General features: G+C 41.8%; 1 protein-coding gene across 6 annotated transcripts in view; it reads left to right on the forward strand.

Moving 5' to 3' along the window:
* The window catches only part of LOC109423842 (CUGBP Elav-like family member 4), a 592,493-nt gene that overhangs the window by 266,982 nt on the left and 299,515 nt on the right, over window positions 1-25,996 (forward strand). For all 6 annotated transcript variants that reach the window (XM_062852156.1, XM_062852157.1, XM_062852158.1 and 3 more), the window contains exon 4: window positions 14,325-14,450. In XM_062852156.1, coding sequence (XP_062708140.1) covers window positions 14,325-14,450 — 126 coding nt within the window. The remainder of the gene's footprint in view (window positions 1-14,324; window positions 14,451-25,996) is intronic.

A 25,996-nucleotide genomic window follows, 5' to 3' on the forward strand; every position in this document is an offset into this window, starting at 1 on the left:
CGCATTGCCTCCGAATCATCATCGAACGGAACAGTGCGAAGAGAGCTGAGCCCGAAAAGGGAAGCCATAAATTATCCTAATTACATGATGACGCTGCTGGTGCTGCTACTTAAGTCAATGCGAGGCACGGCGAGGCCAGGCGAGCGCTTTTTGTCTGGTGGGGTACTCGGCGAAGAATTTTCCTGCAAATCAGCGGTGTCAGCTGGAACGGATTTGCCCGGTCAATTGGTGGTGTTTTGATGAGTCGCGTATTTGTTTGCTTCGGCGAGGGAAGAAAATCGATAAGATTTCTCTTTTGTTTAACTCGAAGCCCTTTAAGCTGCTTCTATTCTTCCATATAGCCTCTTAAATTTTTGCTCTGTGATCGTCTTATGATGTGCTCTCGAGAAAATTTCCCGGCAACAAAGCATTCGCGTCTTTTCTTATTCCATCAATTGGCCCTCCGCTAAGGGCCATCTGAAACGCCCATTTAGCATCCAAGAACGCTCTTAACATCTGCTTCCGTTTGAACTTTCGTGTTCGCACTGACTGCTGTCTCTAATTAAAGCATCCCTCCCCGAAGTTTAGGCAAATGACGTCATGATCAATTCTTCCCCCAGCCAGCCGAGCTCTCTCATCCAATCAGGCAGACCGGAATTTTCCGGCATTTTGTAGGTCAGGCCTTTTCCATGGAATGCTTACCCCCGCCTCGCCGCCCAGCCTCTCCCGAGAGTCCACTTTTCCACGGCCGTCGTCGGTCGGGGAAGGCAACGGCAAACAACATTAAATCATCTAATTACCTAAATTTTTCCTTGTTTCTTCAGAAGCGGGGAGGGAAGCGAATCCACTTTCATTTGGGACCTTTGGGACCGTAGGTTGCTTCCGCTGCTTTTACAAGTACTCGAAGTTTACAGTTTGATCCCCGCTGGTGCGTTTGGCATGGCTAAGTCTTTTTTTTTTTCCTTCTAAACCATAGGGGGATAAATCTGCTCATCAGACACCCCAACAGGAAGGTTAGGGTAGTGTGGGGTTAAGGCCGTCTTCTACAATGCCGGTAGAAGCCAGGACTACTCTCTCCTCGACCCACTAAAACACATTCCTATGGTCGCCAAACCCTACGTCTCTCCGGAACCACCAAGAAGGTATTGCTTCAGAGAGGGGCTAGTGCATATCGCACCCTCAAGGTTAGCTGCCGTAGCCTAGCAGCAACGAACATCGATGACTCGCTCTGGAGAGTCCATCACGATAGCATGCTGGCGCTTAGCCAGTTTCCCGAGTGGTCCTCGCCACTCCCTTTGTCCTCGGAAGGCGGGCAGGGTCAACCCCGCCCGCGCCCTACTGCTGAGCGGACATCAAGAACTGATGCCCACGTGCAACCCGATCTGACCTGCCCGTAAGGAAGGGTATCACTACCCTTCAGGCCCTATCAGATGCACCCGTAGGTTGCAGACAGCAGGGTCTCACCTATCCCGACCCTTGCCGAGGACCCTTTTCTAGTGGCAGTCGAGTGCCATTCCACTGCCAGTCTTGCAGTTCCATTGACAGATAGTTGGCATCTCTTGACAGTCAAACGCCATTCCACCAAGCCCGTGCACAAGGGAGGGGTTTTGGAGGTTAAACCCCTTCCATTACCGATATTTCTTGCACTAGGCACCCCTCCGCCCTTTGCCAAAATTAGGAAAAACCTCTCCTTTGAAGACTTTTCTGTGCACGGGCCTGCATTCCACAGCCAGATTTTCTGCCCATAATAGCATAGTTGACGTAAACGCCACGGTAGTTTTCAGCACGCTTTCAAAATTGCAACAATAATTAATGAAAAGTTTATGATGTTTTTTCACGTTGATATCTAGCTAGTGATTAAATCTCGTGATCTATTGAATAAAACTGGTCACAATTATGAGCATTTGATAGATATTAGCTTGTGAGTGCTGACAATGGAGGTTACGTCAACTATGCGATTATGGGCAGTTTTGATTCTCATTTACCGAATTACTGTCAGTCAATAGACAATTGAGCCATTCCTTTATGAGTCTATTGCCAGTCATTTGCCATTTCACTGCTAGTCAATTAATAGTTGAATGCTTTTGCTTTGCCAGTTGATTCCTCTTCCACTGTCACACTCTCTGACTGTCCAGTCTATTTGCGGTCTATTGCGATTCTGTACTAGTCATTTGACTTTTCCTTCCCGAGCAGAGGGGAATATCAAATTAATAACTACGAAATCACAAAACCTGTTTTTATATCTTGTTTTGTTATTATTGAATTATCAAGGCATTACGTTTCCATAACATGTTTTGTTGGACAATCTTATTTTGTTATGACCAAGCAATTGGTATGCATCCCTTAAATAACATTTCAATATTACATTCTGTTGTGGAACAAGTTTGGTTATTATTGTATTATTGAGAGTGCACAAATACTTTATGGTATTGCTATCTAAACTAAAACAAATTTTGAAACAAAACCTACGTCATTCTACAACGTTATTTACAGCATTTGAGGGAAAGCAACTGCATATTCACTCATCAATTTGTCTTCCTCTTCCATTTATCATTACATCCAAACTGAGACAAAGTGCATACCCCATATCACTAACTAGTATTCCGTGGGAAAAAGTTTGCATAATGCACCAGAAAAACTGTTTAACAATTTTTTGAAAAGTGCGCAAAGTTAGGCCCTAGGTGCGCAAAGTATGGTACGCTTACGGTATCACATTTGATAAGAGGTGTGGTATATTACGTGACATGGAGGTGCTGTAATGTGTACAAAACAAAGTCCCTGCTGGGCGGCGCGAGGTTTTGCTAAATTTCTGAAATTGACTGAGTTGTAGCTGAAAAGTACCCAAAATACCAGCCACTGCCCAAGTGGCGCAGTACCCTGCATACATAGCAGAACATAGCAGAAGAAGAACGATGGTGTTTTGAAAAATCCTATCCCTATCACACAGGAGAAGATTTTAAAATGCCTCTATAAAATCTAAAACAAAATCTAATTAAAAACGGTTTCATGTACGGTGTAAGACTTTGGACGGACTACATATTGAACGTATAAATTTAAATTTAACATTTTTTTCTTGGTAAGGTACTTAATTTGTACCAATCACTAATTGGGTTTTTAAATTAAGAATAATATATTGATTTTTTGATTTTATTCGAAAGAGCACCTTTTTATAAGCCAGTATGATTTTTTTTCAGATTTTTAAAACTTTATTTTGATACCTAAATTCAATTACAAAAAGATTTTTTGAAATCACCTTTTGACAGCTGGGCAACTGCTTGACAGCTCCGCCCAGTACGAAATGCGACGAGGGGTGATTCGACAAATCGCTCCCATACAAACTTTAAATCGATTTTTAAATAGGTTCCCGGGTACCAAAGTTCATGAAAATTTGGATTTCGGCTCAGTTTGGCATGTAGATTGTGAATATGGAATTATCTCAACACCACTAAAGAAGCCAATTGCAGCTGGTTTATGGAAAATTCCACGTGTATGGCAATTCGGGTTTTTTCTTAACTCACGATGACCAGATCGCTTCAGTCGGATTTGTTTTTGATGGAAAAAATAAATCTGGATCAAATGAGATCAATATTGTCAAAATCGGAGAAAATTTATCGCAGATATAACCATTACATAGTTTACCTGCTTTATTTTATTGTCTGCTGTTTCATATTATGAAGTAAAAAATAAAGGCATTGCAATATCTAGAAATTTCATCAGACTCTTCCGTATTTTTTATTTTATTCATTGCTATAATTTGAGTTTTGGGTAAATATAGCATCATAGCTATTGATATGTTTATCTTTGTATTAATTTCCTTTTTTCAATATCCCAGTCCCGTTACGGTGCCAAATTCCTATCACTTTTCTACGATTCCCAATTCTTATAGGTTAAGTATAATTTTAGCTTCAAAAAGTGATACATCTGCAAATGAGTTTTTTTTTATCTCAAAATTGAGTAAACTTAGTTGAATTTATATGTCATTTTAACAGTACTGCTATTCTAACCTCTAATTATAACGTCAAAAAGTACCGAACAGACTATGTATTACGAAGTAATGAATGTTAGTGAGAGTGGAGATAGCAAATATGGTACCTACTAAATAATTCTAATCAATAAAAATGTCAACTATACAGACAATTCTGCTCAATTGGTGATTGCATTTGTCTATTATAACTTTTTTCTTTCGATCTATTATTATTCGATCATATATTGTTTGACATTATGTCAAAAATATCTTTTTTCATTACTAAAAATAATCCTAAACAGAATAAAACTAAACAGCATCTGCAGAAGTAATCATATCGGCATATGATATAATTACCTTTTACCTTCGCTCACGTAGGTACGTGTATAATCGCCGTTCTCACAACGCGAACAAAACAAAAAATAAAATAAAAATCATCTCCGTCCGGAAAGAATCTTTGTCGCCGCCAAAATACACCCCATGACGAAGCTCAATCATAAATAGTCGACTACCTAGAACTTTTTCATCGTTCTCTTTACTCCTTGGAAATTGCCGACGACGGGCCATGCCACCACTGTTATTAGTGTTTCAGTGCGCATGTCTGCGCACCGCGATAGCGCTGTTGGTAAGAGAGAGAGGTTCATTGTTTGATCTTGCATTCAAATCTCTGTCTATTTTTGTCCTGCGACTGGCAAACATGAAATGGGGGAATGGGGAAACTGGCAATACGTAGAACCAGTAAAGCTTCTATCGTCCATCACTGCAAGTGCTGTGATAGCCTCATTGGTAAAGGCGACTGAAAATTTACGATAGCAGGATTGGAGGTTCAAATCCCGTCCATGTTTGTAAGTTTTATAATGAAATCGAAATTTTTTTTATGTGATCTATTATTTTCTAAAAATAGAATAACACACTTAAAATCATTACCCAAAAATGAGTAAAAAAAGTTAGTTTTTACCCTAATTTCTAACTCTAACTCTAACTCTTTAATATCAAAATTTGTTATTGAAATATTTCCCAAATTCACTGTTATTAAGTTGTTATTGCCACTAACAAAACATGTTATTAAATTGATTTTTCAGGAACAAATTTTTGTTATGTGACTTGTTATTTTGCCGCTTATGACAGACAAGTTTATAACTCAATATGTTATGTTAATAACATGAAAATTACTAATTCCATTATGCAGTTATTTTGCCAAAATAACGCATTTTGTTATGCTGTTGTTATTCTCTTCTGCTCGGGTTGCCATTCCACTGCCAGTCTTTTGCTGTTCTACAGCCAACAAATTAACAGTTGGCTTTCATTACACATACAGAGTCAATTAACCGGTGATTACTATTCCCCTGGATAGTGGATTGCCATTCCACAAGTGCCCTATGGCTAATCAATTGCCATTCTACTGCCAATCTCGCAGTTCAACTGACAGTTGATTGTCATTCCACTGGCAGTCTCTTATCAGTCTCAAACAGTGAATTATCAGATGATTTTCATTCCACTGCCATTATTTTGACGATCATTTGCCATTTTGCTGCCAGTCTTTTTGGTGATCAATTGCCATTTTACTGCCAGTTGATTGCAATTCCACCACCAGCATATTGACAGTTCATTGCCATTATACTACTGATAGTCAAATTGCCATTCCTCTGACAGTATATTTCCAGCTGATTGCGATTTCATTACCAGTCTACTGTTTGTCTATTGCTTTTCTTCTGCCCGAGAATTGAAATTCATATATCAATTGGTAGTTGACTGCCATTCCACTAGTAGTAGTCCATTGCTAGTTTTTTTACTGCCATATTACTGGCAGTTGATTGACATTTCAGTTAATCAATGTTAATGTCAATGTTAATCAATGGCCAGTTAATAACAATTCCACTACCAGTCAAATGACTGTCAAATGCCATTTTCATGCCGGTAAATACGTTTTTGATTATGATTCTACTACAAGTTTAATGGCATTACATTTTATCATCGATTGCTAATAGAATTGCCATTTCTAGTTCCAGTCTATTGGCAATCAGTTGCCATTCTTGAGTAAGTTGCAATTCTACTCTTAACCAATCGATGATTTGTATGCCATTTTACTACCAGTGTGCATACAGGCAACCATTCTACTATCAATTTAAAGGCAGTTGATTGCCAATCTCTGTCAATAATTGTACAGTATTCCAGTACCAATAAATTGGCAGTCGGATGCCATTCTGCTTCACGACTATTTGCAATCATATGCCATTCCAATGCCCAGTCTATTGGCAATCAGTTGCAATTCCATTGCCAATCAATCGGTAACTCAAATTCATTTTTACTACCAGTCATTTGACAGTTTGTCATCATACTGTCAATTGGCAGTTGCCATTCCACTATTAGTCTATAGGCAATCATTTGTTCTGCCAATCACTGCGACTTTCTTGCCCTTCCACCGATTGTCTGATGACAGTGACTTTCCATGATTCAGTTTCCATAAAAAAATTTCCTGGAATTGGCTACAAATTCTGCAAAAAATAAAAAATAATGTTGGGACTGCTATCGCTCGTCAGAAAAAAAAGCTTTCAACAATTCAAACTTTACTGTAAACCAGAATCTTTACCAAAAAGCCACTGGAATTAACTGAAGAAGCAACTGGAATTGTCAATAAATAGGATTACGACTTTAATTGGAACTGCTTTTTCACTTTACACGTATTCGAAATATTACTCTAATTTCGGAATTTATCACCACTGACATTGGCACTAATACTACTCTGCTAATATTGCCCAATGACATTGTTACTGGAATTGTCTCAACGGATGCCACGAACGTTGCAACTGGACTTGTTCTGTGGAAGGCAAATCCAATTCAAATTAAAACTGAAATAGAACCGGGAAATTAAATTGGCATTGCTTCTGGAAACACTACTGAAACTGCAACAGGAATTCACAGTGAAAATACCCTTTCAAATTGCCACATGAGTTGCCACTGGAATTGCCACTAGAACTACGACTGATATTGCTACTTTTCACTGATGTGGCTAGTTTTCACTAAAGTGGCAACTAGATTTTCAACTAGATTATTACTTTAAAATCATCATAGAATCAGTGATAGCAAGTTCATGAATATTAAAATTTAAAATTGTAGCAGAAATAGACTCTGCTATACACAAAGAAATTGCCACTGAAATTGTCTCGAAGAATGCCACAAAAGTTGCAACTGAAATTGTACTGAGGAAGGCAATTCCAATTGAAATTAGAAACTTGAACTTAGTATTGCTACCGAAACTGCAACTGGAATTCACAGTGGAATTTCCATTTGAATAGCCACTTGAGTTGCCACTTTAGTTTAACTGCGATTAGAATTGCCGCTGAAGTTTCCACTGAAGTGACAACTGGAATTCCAACTAGATTTGACTTTATAATCAACATAGAATAAGAACTGGCAAGACCACATAAAAATTTTGAATTTTCACTGAAATTGGATCTGGCGTGTACAATAAAATTGCCACTAGAATTGTTTAAAAGTATACCACACGCTATGTCTGAACCAGCAGATTATAAAAATTGCATGTACATCGGGTTTCTTTCCATAAAACATCAACATTCAAGCTATATTTTCATTTGCAGAAGGTTTCAAAATATTCTAACGGGGAAATTTTGATTTTTCCATCTTTTTGATCGTTTTTCATACAAATTTGCTTGAAATCCTCATTTTCCTCCCATACAAAATGTTTGGCAAAATTTTCACCGATAGAATATTTTAAAACCTTCTGCAAATGAAAATATAGCTTGAATACTGATATTTTATGGAAAGAAATCCGATGTACATGCAATTTTTATAATCTGCTGGTTCAGACATAGTGTGTACCACAAAAGTTCGAACTGGAATTGCTCCATGGAAGGCAATTCCAATTCAAACTAGAACTGAAATAAAAACTGCAAATTAAATTCAAGAAATACTACTGAAACAGCAACAATAATTCACAGTGGAATTTCTATTCAAATTGCTACTTGAGCCGCCACTGAAATTACCACCAGAATAACGACTGGCAACTGGAATTACATATAACTAGATTTTTAACTGAGAATCATCAAAGAATAAGAACTGGTAGGACCATAAATATTGAAATTTTATATTGTCACTGAAACTGTCATTGATGTACACAATGCCACTGGAATTGTCTCCAGGAATGCCACAAAAGTTGCAACTGAACTTGCACTGAGGAAGACAATTTCAATTCAAATTAGAACTGAAATAGAAACAGGGAATTGAATTGACATTGCTTTAAGAAATGCCACTGAAACTGCTACTGAAATTCACAGTGAAATTGCCACTTCAGTTGCCACTGGAATAGCCACTAGAATTGTGACTGGAATTGCAACTGAAGTTTTCACCGAAGTGGCAACTGGAATTCTCACTAGATTTTCAGTTAAAATTGTGACTGGAGTTGCCACTGAAATGGCAACTACAATTCCAACTATTTTTTTTTACTTGAAAATCATCATATTATAAGAACTAGCAAGACCATTACTATTTGCATTCAAAATTGTCATTGGAATTGGCTGTGGATCTAGGGACAATTCACCTCTTAGAATACCTCAAAAGTTGCAACGGGACTTGTACTAAGGAAGTTGATTCCAAATGAAATTAGAAACAAGACCTCAAATTGTAATCGCTTCTGGATATGCTACTGAAGCTCGAATTGGAATTCACAGTGAAGTTGCCATTCAAATTCCCACTTTAGTAGCCACTTGAGTTGTTACTGGAATTTCCACTAGAATTGTGACTGAAATTGCCACTGAAGTGGCAACTGGAATTGCAATAGAATGTTAACCTGAAAATCCAAATTAGAATTATATTTGTACTAGAAAGACCAATGAAAAGAATTGAAACAGTTTAACTGGAAATGGGATTTTCATTGTCTGTTGAGTTGCGACTGGATTAACGCCTGGAATTGCCAAAAGAATTTCCATCAAAATGTTAAGTGGAATGGTTACTAGAAACCCCACTGTAACTGTAACTGGAATTTTCACAGCTACCACAGCTTAATATTCATCGAAAGCCGTGTGGAATTGAAATTTGAACTTAAGAACTCGAACTGTGATTGCCACCGAAATTGCCACTGAAGTGGCAATGGGTAGGCAACTGCAGTTGAGATTAATATTGATACTAGGATGGCAACTGAAATTGGTCAAAAATTGGGTAAAATGGCCACTTTAGTTGCCACTAAAATTTCCAGTTTTCATTAGAATAGCTACTTAATGTTCACTTGAAAAACATCCAGAACTTTCGATCAATTATAACTAGCATTGGAACTGGATTGAAACTAAAATTTCACTGGAAAAGCAAATTTAAATAATAATGGGACTGGGGTTTCAATTGCCACTTTTGATGAACTTCTAAAGGAACTATCACTGACATTGTTACTGTATTTGCTGCTGGGGTTGGAAGATAAATGACCACAAGAATTTTCTAGAACCAAATTTTCTTCGAGAAGATTGTGGAAATGGAATTATCAAAAACATTGCGATAGAAATTGCCACTTAATATGCTGGACTACCTTCAGGATTGCCACTGGAACTAGCTATTGGAATGGAAAATTGAAAAAAAAATCCGCAGGAAAGGCGATTGGAATGGAAAAATTAGGTAAAATTATAATTTTAATTGGAACTGAGGTTGTCACTTATTTTAAAACTGGGATTTTTGCTGAATTATCAACTGTAATGTTCATCCGAATCACAACTGTAAAAACTATTTACAAGAGTTAAATCTTGAATTGAAGCGAGATTGTTTTGTGATATTCAAAATATAACAGGAATTGCCACTACGAGTGCCACTAGATTTTCAACTGAAAATTGTGATAGTGATTGTACTTGAAATGCCACTTATGTGGCAGCTGGAGTTTGAGTTACAATCGCCACTAGTAGTGGCCTACTACACTGACCACTTGAATGTTCACTGAACTTGCCACTAGAATGTTACCTGAGACTGAGATTACCACCAAACTGGAAACCAACAAGAATGGAAGAGTTTGGGACTGGAAGAGCAGTTGTAATAACAAATAAAATTGGAACCATAATTTGATTTAGATTACAGCTGATAGGCAACTTTAATTAGAATTTTTTGGAACGGGGATTGCCACTGAAAATGCCACTAAATTTGCCAAAAGAACTTCCACTGCAGTTGCACCAAGAATTGGATCTGAAGTTGAAGTTAACATTTTTACTGAAAAAGCAACTTTCATTACCAACAAAATTGGAAATAGCGTGAAAGGTATTTGGAAGTGTTATTATTACTAAATGAACACCAGTGGATATTCTGATTTGCAGATGCCACAGAGTGCAGAGGCAGCTCTAATTTAAATTTGAGTGGGAATTTGACGATAAATTTAACATTAATCTGGCCACTGTATTAAAAACGGAATGAAAGGGGATTTCAAAGTGATAATTACAGCGAATTATTATCGCGATTCCTACAAACGCACTTCTCGAAATTCGACAGTAGTTCACTAAAAAAAACAGAAGCACGAAAAAGGGGCCACAAAACGGCAAAACCGATAGGAATGCTAATAAAAATTGAATGGAAGAAAGACATTCTTACTTCCTCGTTCCCAATCGCCCGTGATCCTTGAATTTTCCTCCACGGTTCACAAGCACCACCGTAATAAGAATGCCCTATCCCCTTCTAACTATTCGTCGTCGTCCTCGTCGTCGTCGCCATCGTAAGAGGCCGTGAGTAGGTACGCCATTAGGAAGATTGTCCTTTTTTTTTTTTCGACACTCCCCGCGATGTCCACGACGACCGCCGGTGTCTGCCACTTTTTTCCCCAATCCCAAGTGTGCGCACGGACTAACGCACGCACCACCACACCGGGGAGTGATTGAACTTGTGCGAAATATTTTAATTTACATATAAATTTAATAAGAGCGTTCGGGGTTTTATTTTTCCTGCGCTCCAGTCTCGTCGGCACCTACACGGAGTTGCGCGTCCAGAAGGTGGAAAAATCGTTTGCGAAAATAAACAGGGGATTAACGGCGAAGTGTGGGGCTCTGTTGGTTGATGTCGACTGGAGAGCGAAGATAATCATTGACTACCACCACTGAGAGCAGCCATTCTACCTGTGTGGTCCCTTATTTACGCAGGACCAGCCATTCGATTGATGGTGGGTCGTAACGGTTATGATTTTTTGTGTGGTTTTTTTTCTGAGCTGAAACTGTATGTTCAAGGCTTATCCGGAGCGGAGGATGGTTTGCTCGCTACACGACGGATAAGGCTGGGTGAATTATGAATAAAGCAAGCACATCATGAGCGCATTAGAGGCGAGATGGAGCGTTGAAGGGAACTGAAGTGAGATGTGTGGGAGATCGTCGTTTGGAGCTCAGTAATAGCCACTGAGGATTGTGGAATAAATATTTTTGAAGCACTTTGCTGGATAGGTGGAGGCTGAGCTGAGTGGTGTTACAAATGAACATAATTATGGGCTTAATTGGTGATTAGCATTTTGTGGGGGATTAAAATTAAAGCGTTTGAAAATGCTGATAAAAAGCATGCCTTTAATGGGAAATTGTTTGGATTTTCTGTATCTGAATTAATTCTAATTAAAAATAATAGAGTACTAGATAAAGGAAGAAGTAAATACACGATTCGGCCTTGTGCACAGTGCACATCTTTCAAAATAATCCAATCACCGAACCGCAGCCAAGCTACACCATCCTCTTTCCGGTGACGTGCTCCGAAGATAAATGAACGAACAGACGGAGTCACCCGATCGTTGTTTATGATGGAAGCTTCCCGTGTCGGGTTCACCACCGAGTCCGGTGCTTGATGCATTGCACACTATGGTAGCAGTAAAAGCTTAATCATTTTCTTGGACCGGACACGCCTTGGTTCTTCGGACTGTGGCTTGCCACTTTTATTGTTTGGCATCGTCCTGAAAGCTGCAACAAGGCCATCTGGTTTTAATCTACGTATGGCGGGGATATCTCCCATTTCCACTGAAATTGAGTGACTCATTGCAAAGAGCCACCAAGGAATGAGTGTGAACTGCGATGGAGAATTTTAATGCAGATGTTCTCAATTTCTTGAAGTTCCTCCATTTGAATTTTAATTTTTGGCCATGTCCATTTCAGACCACTTTATTACAACAGGCTGACAAATTTTATCCGGCGAGTAATACATAGACATGTCTACGTTTCAGTGTTGTGCAATTTCAGGATGGTCAACGCCCAACGACATTCACAGTGATTCTTTAAGCATACTGGTCATCAAAACATAGGTGAATCACGCCAATGTAGCTCAAACCCTCGTTCAAGGTTGTATTATCAACATACAACAATTGTAGCGATTGTCTCTTCACACGATGAAACACCGAGCTCTGACTGCATGCTTTTATTGTTTTTCGCCTCACATTCATATAACGTGCTATATTTGTGTTTAAAGCACCGTAGTGCACTAAGACTAATCAAATTGATCCACTTTTGAGTCAAACTTGGTGACTGTCATTCAGCAGTGAGTGTCACAATACTTGTATTGAAGCGACGGTAAGATGCCAGTGGCGTAGCCAGAAATTTTCTCTGGAAGGGGTTTTCTAAGGTCAATTATACCCTTTTTGTTTTGGCACTAAAATTTTGTAAATAGTAATGCGCAATTGTATTCGTAATTTAAAAATAGCGGCGCAGTCGAAAATTTTTTTCGTCGCAAAGCGCTTTATACTGAATATTAGTTTTACAAATTTTGGCTCTTGGGGGGTTTTCAACCCTAAACCCCCCCTGGCTATGCCAGTGTTACATGCTATTCAGATTTTCAACGGATGTGCGTTGTGGGAGTTGTTGTCGCACCAATGCGTTCATACATTTTACATATAGAGTTTATTAAATCTCATTAGTTTTGTGGCTCAAACACTACAAACCAAAACTTTCAAGCATCAGTCATCTGGCCACATAACGTTTGGCAATTTAATCTCTACTGATTGTTATAAGACTTAAAGTATAAAACTACTATAAAACCATGGTAAGCCCTAAGCTATTACCTCAATGGTCAATTTTGTAACAGTGCAGTGGCAACAAAATCTGATAGCTCAGGGACATGATAAGATAGTTGTGCTAGTTTTGATACAACCTACAATGAAACCTTTGGTTTGACATCCCCTGAACTGACAATATTCCACAAAACCTAGGTCAGTCTGCAACGTCTCCCAATCCAAAGCCAACAAAGTCAACCCAAATTGGGTGAGTATCTGAGGGCGGGGTGCTGCGTCTTCTTCGCAACGTCTTAATAGATTTACGAGAGAGATTTTGATTTATGATATTATTTTGTTTACGGTAGCAAAGTTTCGGTTTTGATTAGGACTTTCTTCTGCTGTTGCTGCTGCCGCCGCTACTACTCGTCCGGTTTTAATAAATATCATCTCCGTGCCATGGATCTGGAATGGACCTGGAGTGACGGCCGGACGGGCCGAGAATCATAAATCTTTGTTTCGTCGTCGTCGTCGCCGTTATGGGTCCGGGGCCGGGACAGGAAGAGACCAACGATGGGCAAACAAAAAATTGATGAGATAATTTTACTGCTCCCAGACTGTAGGCGGAATAGATGCGCTTATACATATTTTCTTTTCGTCTCACACTTTTCGCACATTGCAAGTAAATTATTGCCCCGCAGCAGCCTTATTGAAGATTGAAGTAATGCGATGCGCGCGTATACAGGTTGAGCTTACTTCCAGCTAAAAGAAAAATAAGTTGTATGTGTTGCTGTTGTAGACCGTTTTTACTTGTTACTTTGAATATGGATGTTGTTATTTTGATCGTTGTGGATTAGACCTTGTGACCAGGTTCCGAACCGAGCAAATCGATAGCTACTCTCTAGATTTGAACGTGACTGAGATTCTTAGATATGTTCGTAATTTGCTTAACAGTTTTATACACTTTTCTTGTTTTCTTATATTATACGTGTAATTTTACAGCATTGATGGTGTACATGTACCTTTATATTACATCCCGAGTTTGTTTTGTTCTGACCTTATTAACAATCTTATAATCTCTTAACCGATCCAGTGTTGTGTTTTTATTTGATTAATCCTCTTTGTATTTTCGTATATCCGACATTCCCGTGCGGAAAAGATATTGTAAAAAGCTGTTTTCTGAATGTTTGCAACACTTCCTAGTGTTACTAGTTTACTTTCTTCTTAAATACAACACGCCACGATGCTCAGCAGCAAAATTTATTAATTTACTTTTTTCTTCTTTTCTCTTTTCTTTTTACGTGATTTCCCCATTGTGCTCACTATTCCATCCAACCCAATCAAACCATCCAAAATCCTAAATTCAATCACATTCCCAATTCCCCTATTCCAAAATCCTTCTTGTTTGTTCTGCGCGATTTAAAAAAAAATCACACATCACCACCCGCCTAGATCGAAAGCTTTTCGTTGGCATGCTTAGCAAGCAGCAGACCGAGGAGGATGTAAGACAGTTGTTTAACGCGTTCGGAGCCATTGAAGAGTGCACGATACTGAGAGGACCAGACGGTGCCAGCAAAGGTGAGTGTCAATGACGACCATATTTGCAGTTATTTTTCCAGCTTCAGATCCGATGATTATTGCGTTGAATGTTATGAAACTTGAGTGACCGTACGAAACTCACGGACCAATATAATGCAAGTTGAGCGCCAATTTCTTATTTCTTGTACTCGTTTTATGTAGTGGATTGTGGTTCATTGTTTGAATGATTGAAGTTGTTGTTATGGAGATGAATTGCTTGTCGTGTGTTGTTAGAACAGAAGAAGCTTGTTTTTCTTTAGCTGGAAATGGAATACTGATGGTTTGACCGGCTACTGTACCAGGTTTTGCAAGAAACGGTCAAAATTATCACAAAAATGAAGAGGACCTTATACAGTTGACATGAAAAATTATCATCTTGCCGTATACAGCATACAGCGGGGCTCGAAAGGAATTGAGAATGTCTTTGATACTCGAGCTACGCTCATTACTCGATCGGCACAGGCATTGAAGTGACCCGCTCTTCCCGTCTAGTGTTTGCTGATCACGGATTTCTAAAAGATATTACGCGTTTTGGGAGGGTTTGTGCAAGCTTACACCTTATGACCTTCACCTCCAGTCGCCTACAAAGCATGCTTCTGTCGGGTCCTTTACAGTCCCGCGACTTGTGTGGTTCAAGAAGCCTTAAGCTCGCCTCCGGTGTTGCACGCCCCCACTCCACTGTTTCCGGCCTCATTGAAGCACAGTACAGGGCATTTTCAAGCAGAGTACTGTACAGCAATGTCTTGCCCGATCCTTTCCGAGTCGTTGCTGGAGTGAGGCAAGGATGTATCCTATCCTCGCTACTGTTCCTCATCATAATCGACGAGATCCTGGTAGATGCGATTGAATGTGAAACTAATCGTGGGTTGCTATTGCAGCCCATTACCATGGAGCACCTAAATGACTTCAAACTGGCTGATGCCGTTGATCTCTTAGCTCAACGGCTCTCTGATATGCAGAGTAAGCTCGATGACCTTACTAATCGCTTCTCGGCGGCAGGTCTTACCATCAACGTCAACAAGACCAAATAGTAGGATATAAACACGGTCAATCCTTCCAGCTTTACGGTAGCTGGGCAAACAGTGAAGAATGTTGGAAGCTTCCAATATCTTGGAAGCCAAATGGCGGCCGATGACGGATCCCAGAAGGAGATTGGATACTAGCAGGACATCGCAGCAGACGCAGACCCAGAAGTTCATGGCGGCACAGCTTCAACAAGGAAATGAAGGAAGTCGACAGAAATTCGACCAGGCCACAGGTCAAGGCGGTGGCTGCCAAACGCTCAGCATGGAGATATTCGGCCCTCTACCCCACTATTGGTGCTCAGGACTGAAAATAAGTAAAGTAAGTCCTTGCTCGTTTTGTCCCTCTTGAGCTTGAGGATAATTTCATCGGTACGACTACGTCGATTTGAAAGTTCATTGAACTAGGCGTCGCTTCTGATCGCCCCCAAGCTCCCTGAGTACTTAGACTCGTCTGTCGTGATAACAAGGGTGTCGCCCTTCTTTCACATGGTACCTGCCCTAATCTGTGGTGGATGAGGACCCTCATAAGGCCACATCCTCCTGCAATTTTTTTTAAACCCACCCTTCTCAGCTCTAAGGGACACAAGGCTGGTTTCGACTTACTGGATTTACTACTCTTTACTTTCAGGATTAACACCTACTAGTCTTGCAAGCACTGCATAATTGCTCCTTCCCTGAAGATTGCGTCATCGTCACACGCTTCTGCGATTGGTTGGCATGAACGGTCACGTCCGGCTTACATTTCAGGCTACCTGGAAATATTATAAGAATCAAAATAAAATCTACTTTGGCGACTACTTTTGGTCGCAGTCAAAGATACGCGCGAGATAGTCGCCTAAGGCAACAGACCTGGTTTTCAAATTTTCCATCATAGTGTTCTTTGATATTTCATGACAAAAGTTGACCACGTGGACGGGTGATGAGATGACTGCTGTGACTACACGTGGTATTTGCACCGCGATTGAATTTAGACCATCTTTCAAGACCTGGAAAAGTAGTCGCCATAAATGTGTTTTTCATGCAACGCACAATACGAAGACCTTCAGAACTTAGGATCTGCTTGTTGGCGGGAGCGATGTTTTCCACCCGCCGCCACTGTGTCATCCATCATCGATGATCTCACAATTGTGAGCGCGAGACAGATGAGTGCTTAATTATTAACCCGTTTTTATATACCCCTACACTCAGTATTAAACACAACACGTTCATGTTAAGAAGTACCCCGGTTGTTCCCGGTTGTATATCCGATTCCGAAGTTTCCCCGTCTTCCCGGTCTCAATCCTGGTCCGCCGCATAGCTTGCCCCGTCGGAAGTTCTAACAGGTTATGGGCCCAGTGACGCGAGTGTAATAAATGTCCTCCGCGGGTCGGAAGCTAAGGACAATTCGGTGCGAGTCGGAAGAGTTGGCTGTCTGGAAAGCTAAAGAATTAGGCTGTGTGATATGCGTTCGGCGTTTTGATTTAAACATTGTTCCCTGTCCCGAGAGTGAACGGAAGAGTTGGCTGACTAAAAGCTGAAAAAGATGGACAAAAGTTGACTTTCTGTTCGGTACATGTGTGAGACTTTGTCGGTGATTGTGTTTGTATCCTGAACGTAGTGAGAAGTGTTTCGTCAGTTGGTTCCTCACTGCCGGTTCGAAGTGAGTCGTGAGTTGGACTGTTGTTTACAAACAGTGTGTCGGAAACTTGTTTGTGACGGTAAAGAAAAACAGAAAATGACGGAGAAAATTTTGATTCCCCTGTTGACAAACAGTAATTATTCGACGTGGAGGATCAGAATGCAGGCGTTGCTGATGCGCGAAGATTTCTGGTTTGTAATTGAGGATCCACAACCAGACCCGATTACCTCTAACTGGAAGAGAGGGAACCAGAAGGCGCTGGCGACGATTGTGCTATTTTTATCTGACAACCAGATGAATTTAGTGAAAAATGTTGCGACGGCCAAGGACGCATGGATACAATTGAAGGAGTATCATGAGAAGGCGACTATGACGTCACGGGTGTCACTTCTCAAGCGGATTTGTAGTATGAACATGACCGAAGGACAGGAGATGGAGAAGCATATCTTTGAGCTGGAAGAGCTTTTCGACCGACTGCAGTGTGCAGGGCAGCAGATGGATTCGTCACTCAAGATCGCGATGATTCTGCGAAGCGTTCCGAGTTCTTATGGTGGATTGGTGACAGCCCTAGAGAGCCGAAAGGACGAAGATTTGACCATCGAGCTGGTGAAGCAAAAATTGATTGACGAGTGGCAACGACGATCGGAACAGTCGGAGAATTCCAATGAATCAGACGAGAGGGCGATGAAGGCACAGAGTAAGCGACAGGAGGAGAAGGTATGCTATTATTGCAGGAAGCCGGGCCACTTCAAAAGGAACTGCCGGCTGTTCAAGAAGGAGCAAGGTGAACAAGAAGAAGATGATCGTGCCGTTCGAGCCAAGCAGGTTGCGGAGGCGGCGAACCCGATTTGCTTCACAGTTGGAAGTCGTCAGTGTAAAGGTCGTTGGTTTGTGGACAGCGGATGCTCGAACCATATGACGAGTGACAGAAGCTTCTTCGACAAACTGGACGAAACTGCTACAGTGGACGTGATACTGGCTGACGGTTCGAAGTCAAAATCAGCAGGTATTGGAGAAGGTTCAGTGAAGTGTTTCGGCAGCGATGGAAGAGCGCACAAGATTCTATTCAAGGGTGTAATGTATGTACCCAATCTGTGCAGTGGATTACTCTCTGTTCGGAAGTTAACCCAGAAAGGATATAGAATGCAGTTCCAAACTTCAAGGTGTGACGTAATCGATCCAACGGGAAAGGTGGTGGCCATTGGCGAGGTCCGTGAGAACCTATATGAGCTGAAATCAGAAGAGATGACGAAGGCGAGTTTCAGTTCTGGACGTCAACGTGATTGTCAGCTAGTTTTTCGGAAACAATCTTGCAAGGCCGCTTTTGCGCCGTCGGATCCTACCGTAAAGAGTGTCGCTAAAGTTTTCAAGAAGTACAATCGGGAGCAGTCGTTCGTTCATTACGGGCAGTTCATTCAGGAGGAGCTGCAAAACGACGTGCAGGTCGACAAGCAACAGCTGACGAAGCGGAACGAGCTGGATTCTACCATGAACTTGAAGAAGCTGTGCTGGCACGAATGCCGGTGCGTTCGAAATTAGAAGTACGTATGTTAGGATACCATACGTTCGAGGAAGAAGACCACAGTGTCTGCTAGCGGTTAAACATCGAGGAGGAGTGTTGGCGGGAGCGATGTTTTCCACCCGCCGCCACTGTGTCATCCATCATCGATGATCTCACAATTGTGAGCGCGAGACAGATGAGTGCTTAATTATTAACCCGTTTTTATATACCCCTACACTCAGTATTAAACACAACACGTTCAGGTTAAGAAGTACCCCGGTTGTTCCCGGTTGTATATCCGATTCCGAAGTTTCCCCGTCTTCCCGGTCTCAATCCTGGTCCGCCGCATAGCTTGCCCCGTCGGAAGTTCTAACACTGCTGACGCAGCTAAGTGTATAAAAATTCGCAATTTTTGGGATGGCGTCAAAGCCATGGCCCACATCAATCACGCTTCATTCATGCGCTCTATATTTGTGCTCATTTTGCACGCCAGAGTTCTGCATCACCGTGGTAAGGGCAAATGGCTGTGAAGATTGTTCAGGTGCTCCTAACTTACCTATCCGGCCAGGCTAAGGTCTGAGTGTCCTCCGCTGTACAGAGTAGCCGTCTCCATTCTACTCGGTCCATGGCTATGTGTCTCGAGTTCCGCACTCTGCGAAGGGTCCGCAAATCATCCTTCACTTGATCGACCCACCTAGCTCGCTGCGCACCACATCTTTTTGTACCTGTCTGCTAGCTCTCAAGAACCATTTTAGTCGGGCTGCTATCCGACATCCCGATGACGTGACCCGCCTAGCGTAGCTCCCCGATTTTCGTGGTGTGGACGATGGTTGATTCTCTAAGTAGCTGATGCAGTTCGTGGTTCATTCGCCTTCTCCAATTCCCGTCTTCCATCTGCACTCCGCCGTAGATGGTACGCAACACCTTCGAAAACTTCAAGGGCGCGTTGGTCCTGGTTGGTGAACGTAAAATTCATGCAAGAATTCATACTTCATGCCCATAGAGGACTACCGGTCTAATCAGCGTTTTGTAGATAGGTAACTTTATTCGATCGTAGAGTTCTGTGGATGGCAAGGTAAGCTCGATTTCTGCTACAATACGTCTTTGAATTTCTCAGCTGGAGTCATTAGCGAAATCAAGCACATGAAAGGACTTCGCGAAAATCGTTCTTCTCATGTTTATCCTCGCTCTCCTTATTTCACCCTCTAAAGCAAATACCATAACCTGCCGTAACCTTCTGCAAGATTCAAAGAGACTCGAGAGTGTTCCTGATATTCGTGTATAATCTGCCATAGCTGGTTCGATCGTTTGTATCATAAGCCGATTTGAAATCTATGAACAAGTGATGTGTGGGCACGTTGTATTCGCGGTATTTCTGTAACACCTGCAACACTAACCATCTTGCAATCGGTGACAGACGACGGCATAAAATTTGAGAGAGTATCTTGTAGGCAGCGCTCAGTGATAGTTTCTGCTCTCGTGATAGTTTCTGCGTTCCAACTTGCCCAGGTGCCCAACAGGCTCCATTGACGAGCAAACATCTTTTTAACCCCCTCGATCATTCATTCCTCGGCACAAGTCCCTTGACAACTTGTATTGGTTGTTACCCTGTTTGGTGGACTCTTACCACCGAAATAGATGACCCGTAGTGTTATTCTAAGCTGGCAACTGAACGGAAAGATGTCCATCGCCTTGCTCTTTAGATTTGTACTTATCAAATCCCTAGGTGTGGCTCCAAATATACAACCTAAATCCAAAAATGTTTAAAGCACAGACCCTACTTCTCCCATGAGATCATTCCACAACCCTTCAATCCCACCCATCAAGTTGAAACAAATCCAGAAAACTGGATATCTCACATTTCCGAACGCCAAAGGGAATTTTTAATTAGTTTCATTTTCGAAACATGGAGATGGACACTGCCACCATGGTCGGTGACCGAATAAAACGGCACAAAAGCTCCAGATGAATGCCCTTGAAGCGACTGACTGCTACCTCATGCCACCACTCAAATCTAAATAATGACTTGCCAGTACAACTGAGCCAACCCAACAAAAAAATCCATTCCTCACCGTCGACAAGGACGAGGATGTCAAACGGACGCGGCGGGCTCCCGGGGGGCCACTGGCTGCTGGGAAACCGTGGTCTGCCCAAAGCGCGTGTAAAATGCAACCGAAAGCCATTTGGTACCTACCGGTACGGTGCGGCATCCGACCGACCGTCCAGGGAAACGAACATTCCCCAAAAAGTAGGAGAAAATCCTCTTACAAGCCCGAATAGGTGAATAAAAGCATCCCGAAAATACCTTCCCGCAGAATACTGGTCGAGCTTGATGGTCGTCGGACGCTGGCAGGCGAAAAAAAGAATACACAGTACCAAATCCTCTCCAACACGGAGAACAACGGGCGGCGGCCAGCCAACACACACCGGGCGAGAATGAACTTCCGCAGCAGGGCTGGGAGGCGATGGGATGGCAGAAAATGCCCGGTCCAAGTGACTGCTTGACGGATGGACAAATGGTATGAAGTAATTGAAAATGGTCTGCTGGCTTTTTTCCTAGCCGAGAAAACGAAGAAAAATCGTACCAGATGAATGGAATATCTTTTTTTCCTGGGTCGTCGTCGGTGGACCGTTTGGTTCCCAGCGTTTGGTCGCTCTGGTAAAGTGATAGTGAATAGTTTGGAGAAATGACTAGCATTTTTCCGCTCTTAAGGTCCCGCCCGCCGCGCTGCCCTGTGTGGTGAGAGGGATTTGGAGAAAACCCATTTGCCGGTCAGTACCTAACTATACAAGTCGGCCCAAGGGCAGGGGATTTCCGTTTAAGAAGTTTCCTTGTTGATAATTAATCTGCCAAGGGGATTCGTTATGCACAGGGCAGGAAATGCCTTTGTGGCAGCTTCGGTTACTGTCGGAATTTGTGACACGTTGCTGCTTTATAAAGAGAACAAGAGACTACATTTTAAAGAAGCTTTGCGGTGAAGAAGTGGTTCTCAAATTGTTTGGATAAGTGGTGAGAGAATTTAATCATTTGTAGCTGCATTAGCTTCAAGCACTTTACTTGGGCACCTCGGACCTCTCGGACTCCCCGGGATCCGAGTGGTAAGTCCCACTCCAAACAACCCACCCCTCCACCACGACACCACGATCAATCCGGTCGTTATGGAGCAAACACAATACTACCGCTCAGAACTCCCCGGGTTGGAGCCCCCCCAGACGAAAAACTCTGGGTTTGGGTCCCAACTTTCCACGAGAACGCAAACCATCGAGCGCCTCGGGCTTACCCAAGGATTAATTACCCAGCCGACGAAACCATCCCGGCCGTGGGCACCTCGGACCCCCGGACTTTCCGGGATCCGAGCGGTAAGGTCCACCCCAATTGTATTAAGTTTTAAGCATCATTTTTATATTCGGGATCGGGCTGGTGCCGGGCCGCAACGACCGGTCTCTTGTATAGATATCGGGAATTCATCGAATGCATTTGTTGTTTGCTTTTTCAACTGATGTGAAGAAAGTATTGTTTTTTCTATTTAAGTGAAGATTAGATGTCGCAAAATAGTTATTTATGCAACAAGTTGCAAAATGATGATTTTTTCAGCACGAGTCGTACATTTATCCAACGAGGCTTGCCGAGTTGGATAAATACGACGAGTGCTGAAAAAATCGAGTTTTGCAACGAGTTGCATACAAAGTTTTTTGTAATTGCAAAAAAAAATACCCATCCAGTATAATCCTTGGTATAATCTTGCTACACATACATGTATCAATACGAACCACGTGGCAGCATTCATGCGCGTCAGCGTGGTGCTTTTGTTTGATCAGGTAGGCTATGATAGGGTAGGTGTCAGAAATTTGCAAACTCCCGTCGTCGTCGTCGTACCGCAACCGCAGCTTGGGCAAGAGCAAAAGTAGCTTCAGCTGCTGCTTCTACGCCTGATCTGCAGTCTTAATCTGAATCTGGATAGTCCTGATTCAGATTCGAGCTCATTAGAGGATGTAGAAGTAGTAGCTGTGTCTACGGTAGCCTCAAAAGTTATCGAAAAGTGGGCTCTGGCAAAGGTGTCGAAAAGTGCTACTTTTCAGCACTCTTAAGAGTGCCGAAAAGTAGTACTTTTCGGCACTTTTGTTTTAGTGAAGAAAAGTAGGCCGTTTCAACGTTACAACCGCGAGTGAAAAGTAGGGGAAAACGCAACGCAATTACAAAAATAAAGTTTGCTTACAATCAATTAGTAATGATGCTCAATCTTTTGGGAATAGAAATCGACCAGTTTTTTTTTTACTTCGAAGTACCTTGGGGTCTGGTTTGATTCAAAAGGCACTTGGGGTACCCAAATCAAGTAGTAAAAATGTCAACAAAGGATCAATTTTCTACGTACAATTACCGAAACATGGTGGGATACTCACCCGGAAGAACTCATAAAACTTCACGAAACGGCTATTCTCTGCGTTCTAGAGTACAGCTCTTTCTGTTTCCTCTCAGCAGCAAATCGCAACCTAATAAAATTGGAACTAATTCAATACTGTTGTTTGCGCATTGCTCTCTGCTGTATGCACTCAACGCATAACGCTAGCCTGGTGGTCTTGTTAGAGATGAATCCTCTACAGAACCGTTTCTGTAGAGCATTCATCTATTATTTCTAATGTATCTTTGCGAGCGTGACATTACGGTTTGGACGTAGGTCGAGACTTCGTACGCGTGATGTCAAGACTCATGTCCAACCATTACTAGCTAGACGCACATTTGCTTAGAATAAACCTAGTGCTGGACCAACTTTGTACTAAATGCGGTTCCGATTATGATGACATCAAACCACGATGTTTGGCAATGTCCGGATAATGACGCCTCCAGAGTGCTTCCATTGAATAACCTAAAAGCCCGAGGTAAACAACCCTTTGTTCCAGTAAGAGATGTGTTGGGAACCCGTGATCTAATCCATTTATGATTTTATTCGCATGTGTTGTATGAAGATATAATCTTCTTGTTTTTTTGATTCAGTTTTTTTTTTGTTTTTTGTTTTTTGTTTTATTTCCGTGATAAGTCCATATCATCACCAGAGGCGACACCAAAAGCCAAGACACCTCCCGGATGTGCTACAGCGAACCCTGAAACCTTATACTCACCATGCCTAGGGGCGGGACAGCTCTAATATTGATTAGCGGTATTAGGCAGTATTAACAATATTAATCCCAGCGGAAATCAATTTTTGAACAAAGCAAGCCATGAACTAGGTTGGTTTAAACTGTCAATAAGAAATGCGTGCTTTCATCGCGGTTGTATAATTGAATATTATTATAAAGCTTATTATAAAGATAAATAGAAATCGGCATGCGAGATATGTATGCTTTTTGTCTACGTTTCAAAAAATCATTCTGTTGTGAGTCCTCCTGCGGATCAATTTTCGATAAACAATATTCAATTAGCCAACTTCAACAATCTGAAACTAGCAGTTGCATCCAAGCTCGAGAGGGCATTGGAGTACAATTTCTCATGAGTAGAAATGTTCTGCAATCTGTGCCAATTGCCAATGCCAATTCATTCCCATTGATCAGCTCACACGATCGTCTTTGGGGAAATTTTAGAGTAAGCTTAATTGGCAACAATGATTAATGAACCATTCGCATTATCAATGGGAGTTTAATACGCAGTCAGCTATTTAATTCAGTGTTTATTGCATGTTAGAATATTCACATTTGATAACAAAAGTTTTCCACGAGCACTAGGTCCTAGGCATAAACTAGGACCTGAATTATAAGCGCTTTTAAACTGTATCCCATGAAGCCACCTTTTACATTTCTTCACGGCCAGCGACACGGTCTTTTGGAAGCCACCCACCTCCTCAGTTCAGTTTTTTCACAGCTAAAATGTTCAACATAAATTAGAATCTAAAATAAACAAATTAAACACAGACAAACCGTATTACCCGTATTACCACTTCTCGTTTTCGTGACAGTTGGTTGTTGCTTGAAAAATCATGACATACTACGCATTAAATGCTTCGGTGAACGGAAAGATTAGGAAACTAATATTTATTAGAAAGTATTAGCATCGATATTAAGAGCTGTCCCGCCCCTAGCACCATGCCTTTCCATAAAATTATGTGACCCGCTAACATCGAGCAGCCACGAGTGCCCTGGCCTCGTCCAAGTAGTAACCTTGAGTACCTATCTAAGAAACCAATAAATTGTATATAGTAATATGCAAAATAGGGGCCCATATAGCCGAGGCGGTAAACGCACGGGTATTCAGCATGACTATACTGAGGGTGACGGGTTCGATTCCCGGTCGGTCCAGGATCTTTTCGTAAAGGAAATTTCATTGACTACCTTGGGCATAAAGTATCTTCATGCCTGCCACATGATATGCGCATGCAAAATGGTCATTGGCAGAGGAAGCTCTCAGTTAATAACTGTGGAAGTGCTCATAGAACACTAAGCTGAGAAGCAGGCTTTGTCCCAGTGAGGACGTTACGCCAAGAAGAGAGAGAGAGAGAATATGCAAAATAATCAAACTCGGCTCCGTAAAGTTACACGCCATTGAGCCACAAATAAATGAACAAGAAAAAAACACACAAACAAACCAAAGTAAACGTGACGAAAAGTTTGGGAACCTCTGCAGCAGTAGCCTGAAATACTTCAAACAAACGACGCTGCTCCTTTGTTCCGCCGAAATTTAAGCTCCGCTCGGCGAGAGAATGACAAAGCAAAGCTTAACAGAAGAAAATTAAAATTGATTTTACACCGGAAATTAGCTCAGGATCGCTATCCTCTTTCGGGATTAAATCAAAGAAAGAAACCAGCTAGTGAACAGTAGCTGTATACCAGTGAACGACGACGACGACGACGGAAAAAAGTGTTCTGGCCCCTCGAAGAGCATCATTTGTGTGTGCCGCCAGAAGTAGTATTTTGTTCACTTTGACAGCTTCAATTAAAAACTAATTTTACAAGCTTCGATGAAATTTTAATTATGATCCGTCCGGAGCAGTTTATTGCCGCCGCACCGCACCCCATCGTGCGAATCGCGCGCGCACCTAGCGAAAGGACAAACTTTGCCATGGCCTTGGCTTGGTGGCTTGGTGGTGACAAAATCACGTTCCACTCGTTATTTCTTCGCCCGGAGGGGCGAACGGTTTTTCCGAGCTGAGCAAGATGACGAAACCCTGAGTCCGAAGACTCTTGACGGCGCGTTCTTATGCTGCTGGTGGCGGTGGATTTTAATTCGGTTTCAAGCACAGATCAACTGACAAAAAAGCGGTGTCGAATCTGTGTCCAGTGAGTAGAAAGTGTCGGCCGGCAGCGGTACTAATGGCTGAGAGGGATAGCTTTGGGGAAAAAAGCCGGCCTTCGTAACAGAAGGTTCCGAATAAAGCTGTCGGTTTTTATCGGTTCAAATTACAGCGTTGCGAAC

This window comes from Aedes albopictus, chromosome 2, assembly GCF_035046485.1.
Source record: "Aedes albopictus strain Foshan chromosome 2, AalbF5, whole genome shotgun sequence".
Classification (NCBI taxonomy): Eukaryota; Metazoa; Arthropoda; class Insecta; order Diptera; family Culicidae; genus Aedes; species Aedes albopictus.